The 12,147-nt window shown below is 35.6% G+C and overlaps 3 protein-coding genes across 3 annotated transcripts; 1 reads left to right on the top strand and 2 right to left on the bottom strand.

Annotated features, from left to right (window-relative positions):
* Positions 1 to 106: 106 nt before the first annotated feature.
* LOC104771818 (AAA-ATPase At3g50940-like) lies at positions 107 to 625 on the bottom strand. Its single transcript, XM_010496425.3, has one exon. It carries the CDS (start codon positions 623 to 625, stop codon positions 107 to 109), a length of 519 nt encoding a protein of 172 aa, XP_010494727.1.
* On the top strand, positions 125 to 3,319 carry LOC104771819 (protein ROOT PRIMORDIUM DEFECTIVE 1-like). Its single transcript, XM_010496427.3, has one exon. It carries the CDS (start codon positions 1,347 to 1,349, stop codon positions 2,622 to 2,624), a length of 1,278 nt encoding a protein of 425 aa, XP_010494729.2. The 5' UTR covers positions 125 to 1,346; the 3' UTR covers positions 2,625 to 3,319.
* Positions 3,320 to 6,281: 2,962 nt separating this feature from the next.
* LOC104771822 (calmodulin-binding receptor kinase CaMRLK) lies at positions 6,282 to 10,362 on the bottom strand. The gene is made up of 2 exons (XM_087504347.1): positions 8,556 to 10,362; positions 6,282 to 7,056 (listed from the first exon to the last, which is right to left on the bottom strand). Exons 1-2 carry the CDS (start codon positions 9,940 to 9,942, stop codon positions 6,437 to 6,439), a joined length of 2,007 nt encoding a protein of 668 aa, XP_087360473.1. The 5' UTR covers positions 9,943 to 10,362; the 3' UTR covers positions 6,282 to 6,436.
* Between the last annotated feature and the right edge of the window lie 1,785 nt (positions 10,363 to 12,147).

The following is a 12,147-nucleotide window of genomic DNA, read 5'->3' on the forward strand; positions in this document are numbered from 1 at the left end:
TATAATTGAGATATTTCCACCTAACAATGATTTAGGAAACACAATAAACAAAAAAGGAACTACTAATTACTTAACCTCCAAGAACTAATAAGTACCAAGGAACTGACTACAGAATAACAAGGAAGGGACTAGATTCAGCTTCGAGTGAGACAAAAGGCAAGTATGATTCAATGACCAAGTCCCTTTCTTTTTTGGGGAAGATGAGATCGTAGTATTGAACTTTTGATGATCTTCCTCCTGTGTTCCTATCGATTTGGCGAGTACGGAGGATCCATCTGATCTTGATTCCCCTGAAAGTGTCAAGGAATGCATCGTTCTCTAGCAACAGTAATCCAGTTACTCCATTACGTTTGACTACGCTGAGCCTGTTGGAAGTGGAAAGAGTGATCCTGGTGGCCATATACGCTTGTGCATCATGGAACATCTTGTTAGGTAAGCCTCCTGAACGTTCGTTTATGACAATGGTCGTCATATCGGTTGAAAAAGGTGTGATTGCTTTCTGAACAAGACCCCATATGTAATCATTTAGCTTTTCTTTTGGTAAGAATGAGTTAGCAAGCATAGCACCGCAACAACCAGCCATCACAGCCGTGGCTGCACCCATGAAAAGAGATGACCTTTTCATCTTCACTTCCTGCGCCGCAAAGAACAAGGAAGACAGTGTCGCCGTCACTGTCAAATTAGAACCACAAACCAAACCCCTTAGCAAAGACAGATTAAAAAAATTTCATTTTTATTAGGTTACGTGTGAACTTAATGGGAGAAGAATCTAGTAATTAGGCTAACTACACATCAGAATCAAAGGAAAAAAAGCTGAAAACTTTTAGAGTTCAAGACTTCTTAAAGCTCAAGACTTTGAAAGAATCGAGTGATTAGGCTAATTACCGTTTCGAACCGAGAGCACAGAGGAATTTGAGAAAGGAGGGACTGAGACTGAGATGAGAAGATGGGATGAAACAAGAATCACCTCTCTCGTCGTCTAGCGGCTAGAGCTAGAACACATTTTTACTAGAGACTTGAGAGTGAGAGAGTACTGACTCAGTTCTCTCGTCGTCTCCTTCGGAGAGCCTGTAAAATTCTTTGTTCAGGTGCGGTTCAGATTCGAAAATTTCATATATTGTACCGGGTATGCTTCCATTCGAATTCGTGTTTTCCATAAACACTTTGGTTCGGTTCAATAAGCAAACCGTTCGGTTCGTTAAATTTTTGGCTCAATCCTAAGACGAACTTGGTTTGTTGTTTGTTCTTTGTCCCTCTCCGCCGCTCTCTTGGCCTTGGAGAAATGGTGATCGATATTCATGTTTGAAAAGGTGTTTCCTTTTTCCCTAAATTCACAGTGAAAAGATATGAATTCTCTAAAATCTTTGAGGTACAGTAGTATCAGAGAAGCTTTAACTCAACAAAACCCAATAAAGTCTTCATCTTTATGTCCCTTTTACTTGTATAATCAGAGAAGATGGTTAAAGCCTGTAGATTCAGCGCAGACTAGGTTAGAGAATCGAACGAGAGATCATAGGTTAGACAAACTTGTTGCTCAGATTAGGAAACTGAGCATCGTTCTCGAGATTTCTAAACTCATGTCTTGCAAAAAGCGTGGTCCTTTCGTGTCTTTGCAGCTAATGTCTCGTTGGAAGAATCTGGTTGGTTTGAATGTAAATGTTGGAGCTTTTGTTGGTAAGTATCCTCACGCTTTTGAGATCTTTACACATCCTTTTAGGAAGAATCTGTGTTGTAAAGTTACTGAGAAGTTGAAGGTATTGATTGATGAGGAAGAGGATGTGATTAGAGAGTGTGAGGTTGATGCTGTGAAGAGGATTAAGAAGTTGTTGTTGTTGTCTAGAAACGGTGTCCTTCGTGTACATGCTTTGAGGTTGATTAGAAAGGAATTAGGATTGCCTGAGGATTTTCGTGATTCGATTTTGGCTAAGTATACTTCAGATTTCAGGTTAGTTGATTTGGAGACTTTGGAGTTAGTTGATGGAGATGGAGATGATGAGAAGAGTTTGTGTGTGGCAAAAGTTGAGGAGTGGAGAGAAGTTGAATACAGAGAGAAATGGTTGAGTGAGTTTGAGACTAATTACGCGTTTCCTATTAATCTTCCAACAGGATTCAAGATTGAGAAAGGATTCAGAGAAGAGTTAAAATATTGGCAAAGGGTTCCTTATGTGAAGCCTTACGAGAGAAAAGAGATTTCTCGAGGGTTGGAGAGATTCGAGAAGCGGGTGGTTGCAGTTATCCATGAGCTTCTGAGCTTAACGGTAGAGAAAATGGTTGAAGTCGAAAGATTAGCTCATTTCCGGAAGGATCTTGGTATTGAAGTAAACGTGAGGGAAGTAATCTTGAAGCATCCCGGTGTTTTCTATGTATCCACGAAAGGAAGTACGCAGACTTTGTTTCTAAGAGAAGCTTATAGCAAAGGCTGTTTGATCGAGCCAAATCCTATATACAATGTGCGGAGGAAAATGCTGGATCTTGTCTTGTTGAAGACACGTCATTCGAGGAAGTTGTTGCGAACGGAAGATGAAGCTCGTGAAGAAGAGAAGAGAGATGTTTTGATTGGCTCTTATGAAGATTGGGAAGGAGAGAGAGATGGAGATTGGGTCTTACCAATTCTGGGGAAATGAAGTTTGTGCAAAAGTCTCATTGAGTTCCCAAACTGTATAAGATTGATGTGGTTTGTGAATTAGATAATTTAAGGGAATGTGTAGGAATGGGATGTTTTGATGATGCCTTAAGCTTTTTCAGTGACACGAAGGTGAAGGCTCATAGGCCTAACAGGCTGGTTTACATTGCTGAATACGATGTGCGGTCGTGGTGGGGAATGCGTAGGTGCAGCTAATTACTTGGTTGAGATGACAGAGATGGGTTTGGTTCCAATATCACGGTGCTTGGATATGGCGACTGATGGTTGAAGAAATAGCGGGAAGCATGATTTTGCTATGCGAATAGAGCCGTCGGTAGTCCAGCTTAGAGGAGTTTGATAGGCTAATCTGCGAAAGGCTTTTGAGGTATATCCCAAGCTTTGATACTTGGGATTCTGTACAAATTCAGCTTCCATTGATCTAACCTGGTTCGGTTTGGTTTGGTAATGATAGCCGAATCGTATATTGTAATCAGAAGCTTGTCTAACTGTTGGTTAGGTTATACTTGGGATTGGGGGTTTAGGGTTTAGTTGGTCTCCAGACTAGTTACTTGCTATAAAGATATTACATTTTGCTGTCTCTTGTTATTAGATCAATCTGTCAGATCATTATTAGGTATTGTTCTCTTCGGACAGATAACTATAGATGAATCTACAGAGCTCACACTACCAAATAAACAGTGAAACACTTCAGACAACACAATCTTCTGTATAATATACATTGATTCGTTTGTTCCACATATTACACATTTCACTTTCACCACCACGCTCACTTACGTTTCGTATCATAACATTTCAACAGGCAAATTTTAATCTTCTCACTTCTTAATTAGAGTCCACATAGAAAACACATGGCCAATGACATCGGACACAATGACTAGATAAGGGCACAAAGTAAATGATGAAACTACTCTGCAATTAGCAAAAGATTTTGGCCACGTTGAGAAACAACCATGTATGAAGATCCACCTTTTGCATGGTTATTACTTATTAGTCAGCTTCAAGGAAGTTTTGAGATAGGGATACCTACCTGAAGAGGAAGAAAAAGTTACATTGAATGAAGTGTGTTCCTAAAAGGATCTACAAGACTTAACAATGGTGATATATACATAAAGGATCAGTATATATATCAAAGGTCAAAGGTCAGTAATGTGGTTGTCTTTAACTACCAGCAGGAAGTTGTGGCGTCTTCAAGTCCTACTCTGTTAAAAGAGAACCTGCATCAATAAGATCACAACGTGTCCTTTCCAAGCTGTTTCATAATAGTTAGAACAGAGGTAACAGGCACCACCACATCATCCGTCAAAGCAGAAACCGTCTTCTTCTGATTCTCCATCTAATCCTAATCCCCAACATTATTAAAAGACGAAACTTTGAAAAACAAAACTCCACAGTCCATGAGAAGCTACAAACACCAAAGCTAAAAAAAATCATAAAAGATGGATTAAAAATGTCAATTACATTAGACGGACGTTAATTTGGAATTTGGTTAAACTGATAAATCAATCCGGTTTTCAGTTAAGTTAAACTAGATTTGGATTAAAACCAAATCACAACATATTTCCCATTTATTATTCTAACCAAATCTCAACTTTTCCGGTTTTTTATTTATTTATTATTTTCAATAAATTTCTGGATCATCACATGTTGAATCACAACATATTTCCCATTTATTATACACCACCTTTAATCCATTTCTTATTTCTAAACCGAGCCGAGGCATTTGCATAAGTTACACGGGACTGATAACTTCATGCACCAACATCTACCCATTTCTTATTCATAAACTCAGCATAAGAAGGGTCTTAAACCGAGCCGAGGCATTTGAGAAGACAACACGGGACATAATTTCCCACTCATGCATGCACCACGATCAATCTATTTCTTTCTGATTTAGAGAGACTCATCATTATAAGAGTCCAGTGACTTGATCATGCCCACCATGTTACTACATCAGTCATCTCCTGTAACTAAACTCTAATGTTTAGCCTAATTCACAAAGACTAACAGAATATTATTAGTTTATTATTTGTCTGAGATGCAAAAATTTATCCAAATAGCTAAATTTCTAATCAGGCAATGGATTTTTTTCCAGTGATTGCAAATTCGTTGAGTTACAGAATGAGACTTTGCAGCTTCTAAAGCAAAGCTCTTGTATCATCGACTCCAACCAATTTGGGTGAATTGATAATCATGGAGGATAGAAGAGTATGCGTCAACGGCTATATATATTGCGATCAGGCCTCAAACAAAAACTCCAAGGAAATGTTTTGAACGACTTAAAAAACCCAATAAGGCCCATGAAACTAAGAATAGTATTAAGTTATTAAGTTAAGAATAGTATCACTAAAACTGTACTATTCTCTTGTACTTTTATGATATGCAAGTGTAGTTGCAAATAGCAATAGATATTAAAGTGTTCTTGAACGTTACAACCAGTCCAGTAAAACTAAGAAAGAAAAGTAAAGAGATCAAATAAAATGTTTTGTTTTATTATATTGAAAAGTGGCAAATTTTAACCAAAACAAAGGAAGAAAAGTGAAAAAAGAAGAAAGTCAAGAAGAGAATGAAAGGATGTGAAGATATAGACGTGACGAAACTGCTAAGGATTAAGTACTTTGGTGAATGATAACTGATAAGAATAACATCCACATCGAAATTTGATTTTCTTATAAAGAAGATTATATAAAAATAAAAAGAATATTGAAAGCGGAATAAAGTGGAATCCATAACAAAACAAATAGAAAAATATGAAAGAAAAAATTATGGATCAGAGTCATCGGACAAAACAAAGTGAAGGCAGCCAAGAGAGTTTTGAGGCATAAATATCAGGAGAGTATATAATATATAGTGTTTGACGTATAGTTTGTATTACTATCGTAACTCTGATTTTAATTTAGTACGTAGTGTGAAATATATCATAGACTTGGCAAAAAAAAAACATTTTAAATTGCAGTTATAATATAAATGATTCTTTAAAAAAAATAAAGTCTAAATAAACAAAATTACACCATATTATCATCGAGTGAGTCTTATTCGCTAAATCTTCTGATTATAATTATTCGAATACAATACTTGGACTAAAATTTGGTATGCATATCGTAGAAAAGACAAGCAAAAACAACCAATAAGTTCTCACCAGCTTCTCAGCATTATCTTCTTACCAATACTTTCCCACCTTACCCACTTTGTTTTGTCTTCCCTTATATAACATTTTTCTCCTCAATATTCTATCACGTGGTGTACGGCTCAAACTTAACAAATCATTGAATAGAATGTCTAGACAAATCGATAACATATACTTCTATAAATGTTAGTTCTTGAATACGAGATTTAGATATTAGCTTGGATAATTTGTTTTTGGTAATGGCAAGAATATTATTGTATCTCAAGCTCTGATTTGATTCGGAATATATGACTAACGTGTCAACGCTAAACTCTAATTTCATTGAGATGACAACTAACGTGTCAATGCCAAACTCTAAAGATATTACAAGGCTTTGTTGAATCAAACATTATAAGACTAGATATAACGACAACCTCCAAAATGTTCATGTAAATTTGGATGTGATCAAATATAAATTTCAGTTAACCTTTTTTATCAAATAAAAATTGTATTAGGTAACAAAATTTTGCCAAATTTTGAAAATATTTTTCTATAATTTCAAAAAAAGAAAAAAAATACAAAGTACCTTGACACAAGCGCATGTATCTTAATCTCACACACCTCACACCTCACACCCGAATCTAATACTCACATGATTTATCTTAAACCCAACTTTTTTTTTTCCTAATTCAACGCGAAACAGTACGTATGTCTTTAAGAAGACCCAAGACTTGTTGCATTGTTGGTCGCTTCCCCGGTGAGTCTGCCGTGCAAAAGTAACCAATCCGAAGACTCTCGACCATTTCATTAACCGATTCTCCAACCGCTAACCGCAATCTCGAGTCAAGAGCTTCTTCTCCTCTTCTCTCCTTAACCAAACGTCTAACTGATTTAACATTCTCATCCCTCCCTTGCTTCCCGGTTAACAGCTCAAACAAGATCACCCCGAAACTATACACATCGAGTTCTACGTTGTTGTTACTATGATCATCGCCCGTTTTGGCGATGTTGTTGATACCAAAATCCGAGATTCGCGGCTCTAGGGTTTCGGTTAAGAGGATGTTGGTAGCGACCAAGTGTCCATGAGTAGTACCAACGTGATGAAGATAGGCTAAACCACGTGCAACTCCAATGGCGATACGGTGACGTATTAGCCAGTTTGTTTTCTCCGGGGATGAATCTCCAACGTGACTCTCCCATGTATCGGCGCTCCAATCTTCCACGTTGGTTTCTCCCGCTGGGAGCTCGTGAAGCCATCGGTGAAGATCTCCGTTAGCCATAAACTCATATAATATAAGCTTCTCTTTTCCTAAAAATATTAAACCACAATTTTAGGTACGAACAGATAAACTTAATACTGAAACAATAATAATATTTTTCTAACAGAAATTGAAAAATTAATGTTGCATTTTCAAGTTTAACCATACTAACAAAATTCGATAAAAATGTAAATTCTAGCTAGTTAAATTAACAAAGTGGTGCTAGACGTGTTAATGCAAATAACAGTTTAATTCACCATTTAAAACAGAGTAAATACTTAATACTATTGCAAAACAAACATATTATGGTGGTGATTGGTGAACATAGTAAATAAGGTCAGAAAGAGAACATATTTAGCTTATAGGAGAAAAGATTATGTTGAAACCCGACAAGCTATATATATAAACCTCTACGAGTCCCAAAGCAAGGATGTGACTTGTCTGCACACTTTTTAAAGTCAGTCCACTAACAAAAACACCAAATGAAACAACCCTAAAAACAAGTCATTGGAAGAATCTATCAGACTATCACATACACACATTACTTTCTTTTTTTTTGCTCTGGAGAAACTTTTTGGAGTAATTATACATTTTTACGCTAAGGTCACGAAAATTCATAAAATCTAGTAATCATGGCACAAAAAACATATTAGATTTTTTTGTACGTGACGTAACATCATTACACACACAACTGACATTTTTTCGTCTGTACAATATACTACTGTACCTGCTACTAATGAATACGACACCGTTCAGCATTTATTGCCTCATTAATGTGTTTATCCAAAAACCCGTGAAAGTAGAGACAAAAATTCATTAAATGACGTCTACGCCTCGATCTTTTATAATAATAATTTTAATTTAATCCACGAAAAAATGTTTATAGAATAAAATAGTCAAAACCTAGTTTTCACTCTCAATATATTTGGTTCTAAATGAGCTTATTCCACTAATTAAATTAGCGAAATATTACCTGATTTATTGTTTATCTTTTTATTTTGGACAGTAAAAGTCAGCTACTTCATATTTTTTTCCTTGAAATATATTTTATTTGTGAGATTTCTTAGCGTTAATTACTTTGTTTAGTAACATAGATTTTTTTTTTAATAAGGAAAAATACTAGAGTGAATAACTCAATATACTAACATAGTTAAAAAAGGGAAATACTTTGTTACATTACATATACAGTAAATACTAAATACTATATATATACTATCCAAAATTCCAAAGTTATACTGCATTTGTGAGATTTCTTAGCGTTAATAGCTTTATTTTAGTTACACAGTTTTTTTTTTAATAAGGAAAAATACTAGAGTGAATAACTCAATATACTTACATAGTTAAAAAAGGGAAATACTTTGTTACATTACATATACAGTAAATACGATATACTATATAGTATATACTATCCAAAGTTATACTGCATGTATTTGCTACTTGGTCGAATCAAAACATGTCCTATATATATCAGGGTTTTAAAGTTAATTTCTAAACCTTATGTCACAAATTAATAAGAAACTAAAAATATCAAGAAAGATTAGTTTAGTACCTGCGATGCAATAACCGGAGAGTGTCAACAGATTTGGATGCTTAAGCCGAGTAAGAGCTTCAAACGCAGTAACGGCGTCGTTTTGGTCAACGTCTCGGATCTTTTCAAGCACTTTGATTGCCACGTGGAGATCTCCTGGTAAAACGGCACGGTAAAGTGGACCACAAGTGCCGTCAGATATCACGGACTCCGTTCCGAAATGTGACGTGGCAACAATCAGATCCTTGAAAGTCAGATTCATCAACGGCTTAGATGCCATCACAACCGGAGCCGCCGTTGGTTCTTTTATATCAGCGACCCAAGACGAACCGGACTCCGTTCCGAATTCGAACGGTCCAGATTTCTCCATCTTGTAATCCAACTGTGCTGGATTCGAAATCGCCCATCTCGATTTCGTACTCGCCGATTTTAATCTACGGCGGATTAAAATTATAGCCACCGCGAATATTAGGATTACCAAAGCTCCTAACGAAGACGACAAGCCGATCAGCAAAGGCGTGTGCTTATGAAAACGGTGCGTTTTGACGGTTTGATGACGTGGCGGAAGCGGAGGAATCCGGTGAGTGAGACGGTGGAGACGGTGGTGATTAGGGATTTTGGAGTCGTTGAATACGAAACTGCCGGCGTGTGAAAAAGCCGATTTGCCGAATTTTCTGTATTTGTCAAACCCGACCGAACCGGAAAACCGGTTTGTGGATAAATTTAAGAACCGGAGATGGTTGAGATTCGGAAAATCGACCGGGAACGAACCGTTCATTGAATTTTGCGATAAATCCAAGTAACTCAATGATTTTAAACCTGAAATCGGTTTAACACTGCCGTTGATTTTACATCTTGAGATATCGAGATGCTGTAAACCGGAGAGAGAAGCTAAACCAAGAGGCAAAACACCGAGACTGTTACGAGAGAGATCGAGAACTGTAAGATTAGTAAATCCGGTTAAGTTAACCGCGTTTGTAAACCGATTGAACGAGAGATTCAACTCTTTGACCGAAGAAGCCGAACCATTGACCGGAATCACTCGTATAGAACCACCAAACCGGTTCCGAGAGAGATTAACGGAGACGAGACCCGGTTTAGACCAGAGCCAAGTGGGAATAGAACCATGGAGAGAGTTGTTGGATAAATCAAGAACACGTAAGCGCGTGAGGTTACGCAAAGGGTTCCAAGAAACGGTGCCGTTTAGGTTTCTCGACGGAAGAACGACTCGAGTGATGACGGCGGAGCAGTTAGAGGAGGAGAACCAAGAAGAGTTGAAGCCAGAGACGTAACGGAAAACTCTTGTTAGTTGACGGATGTCTGTGCTATTAGGACAAGAAGCTGTGGAGGAGTTTGATGAGTGTGAGAAAGAGACCAAACATAAGAGAAGAAACAACCTTAGAAACATGTTTTAGTTTGTTGTTGATGGTTGTTTTTCCATGGAAGATAAAGAAATGGTGAAGAGAGAAAGAGAGAGGGTTTAGTAGTTGCAGTATGTGAGAGGAGCTGGTGAGGTTTATCAGAATAGACAGAGAGAGGGAGAGGGAGATACATACAAATGATAATTTGCTATCGATGACGTGGATTATGATGCAGAAATAAAAGTCAAATTTTATAACCTAGCAAATAAATATTACTACTAAATAGTCTAAACAGCTTAATAAAAGTTTTTCAGGATGTATATTCAAGTTATTAAGAACATGTGGTAACCGGACGACTCAAATAGTAGCCGAATAAAATAATTTTATTTTTGTGTATCGACGTTAAAGAAGTGTTTACTGAGATATTCACGGGTATTCTTTTTTGGATTAGAGGATTCTGTAATCATATATGTTTATAATCATCATTGTCTTTATAAGGTACTTTTTTCTTTTGCTTTTGTAAAAAGCGAAAGTTAGACTAAAGTTTATATAGGAAATAAATAATTTGTTTTATATGAATATCATTGAATAAACTTCTCTTTTAGAACTATTTGCATCAACAAACAAGTGTATATATATACATCTTCAAATTATGTCAGATTAAAGTTAATGAATCAACTAATTTTAGTGATTCGGATAACTGATAATTGTGTTTAGAAAATAGAAACTTTTATTCATCTTTCACTTTTTTCAAAAGAAAAGAGAGGCAAAGAAAAAAAAGTACCTCGTAAAGATAATGATGATAAGTACATGATTGGTATCCTATAAATCTAAAGATAAATCATGCATTTCATTTTTTTTTTTCCAATCATGTACATATATAGGTATACTTCAAAAACGGAATAAAGGATAAGCAATAAATTGGATTTTAAGTGTAGGTAAATACGAAACACGTAGATTAAGAGTTTGAAATCGGTGCACACTGACCTTGTCTTTGTGTTTAATTAACTGGATATTTTCGTTGATTTTTCAGTGCAATTTGATTTGAGATAGACAAGGAACGTGTTGGATACTCTAGTCAGGACTCACGTCAACCATAAAAAAACAAGTAAAGAATATATTTGTTATTCGAATTGTTGTCAACTATTTTTGAGATAAACAATTATTCACGAAATTGCAACATATTAAACAAGAAATTGTATAAACAAAATAACACTTGTATTGTAGAAACTAAAATCCTTAATTAGGAAGGAGTCTTTCCTATATAGGGTTGCATGTGATATATTAAAGTGCCATATTAATATATGCAACAATTTGCGTATTTGTTAATCTGCAGTATGTATAGTTCTGTTGTTGTTGTTTATGGGTTTGAAACTCAAGTGAAGTAAGCAAAGGGGTATGGTTGGTGCGATGACTTTGTGTGGTAGTTTGATGCAGATGATGATATATAGTAACGTGGACCCTATCTTTTAACAAATTAAAAATCTATTTTCATTCGATGTTTGTATCCTAGGTGTTGTAATTTAATATATATAGGAGTATCCAACATTGTCAAAAAAAATATATAGGAGTATATATCCAATAATTTTTAAAAGTACTAATAAAAAAACATGTTTCAAGAATTTACAATTCTCTTGTTTGCCTTTGTAATAAATGTTTCTATTTATTACTATCGGTTATTTGTTGATGAGTTTGGTTGGAAGTAAATAATGGTGTAGTTGACATCAGAAGTAAAAGTTTAAATAAAAACAACTGTGTACTTTTTGAATAACTCCACTGTTTGATCTAACATTTCGGTTATTGAATTATCAAATTTTACATTCAACTTGTTTCGAGAGAAAGCTGTAACTGTGATTTCTTTTCTTTTGTGAATTCATTAACAACGTAAAGTTCGTTTGATTTATAATTGTGAATATATCGCTGTCCAAAACATTCCCATGAGAAACCACAAAAAAAATCAAAGTTGTTTTGAATTATATGAGTTTAATATTAGTGTTGTTACTATTTCAAATTTTCAAAGATTTGCAAGTTTTATGACTTTAAGAAATGTCCGCCGAAGAGAAGACTATAGTTTAATGTTTTAGTGGACGTCATTTAGTGTATAAATATACGGTACAGGGTACATGTACCAATGAGATCGGTTGGATCGGGTTATGTGTAACAGTGTAAGCATATTTTTATTCAAGACATTATATTTATTGTTTGTAATATATAATCCAGAGTTTAAACTTAATGTCCTGTCCAGAATATGC

The sequence above is a fragment of the Camelina sativa genome, chromosome 20, assembly GCF_030686135.1.
Source record: "Camelina sativa cultivar CO46 ecotype springtype chromosome 20, ASM3068613v1".
In the NCBI taxonomy this organism is placed as follows: Eukaryota; Viridiplantae; Streptophyta; class Magnoliopsida; order Brassicales; family Brassicaceae; genus Camelina; species Camelina sativa.

Bases quoted from the DNA above. Each gene is read 5' to 3' on its own strand.
- LOC104771818 (XM_010496425.3), bottom strand. From the start codon at position 625: ATGAAAAGGTCATCTCTTTTCATGGGTGCAGCCACGGCTGTGATGGCT.
- LOC104771819 (XM_010496427.3), top strand. From the start codon at position 1,347: ATGAATTCTCTAAAATCTTTGAGGTACAGTAGTATCAGAGAAGCTTTA.
- LOC104771822 (XM_087504347.1), bottom strand. From the start codon at position 9,942: ATGTTTCTAAGGTTGTTTCTTCTCTTATGTTTGGTCTCTTTCTCACAC. The intron at 7,057-8,555 runs GTACTAAACTAA...TAATATTTTTAG, and splicing joins CTCCGGTTATTGCATCGCAG to GAAAAGAGAAGCTTATATTA.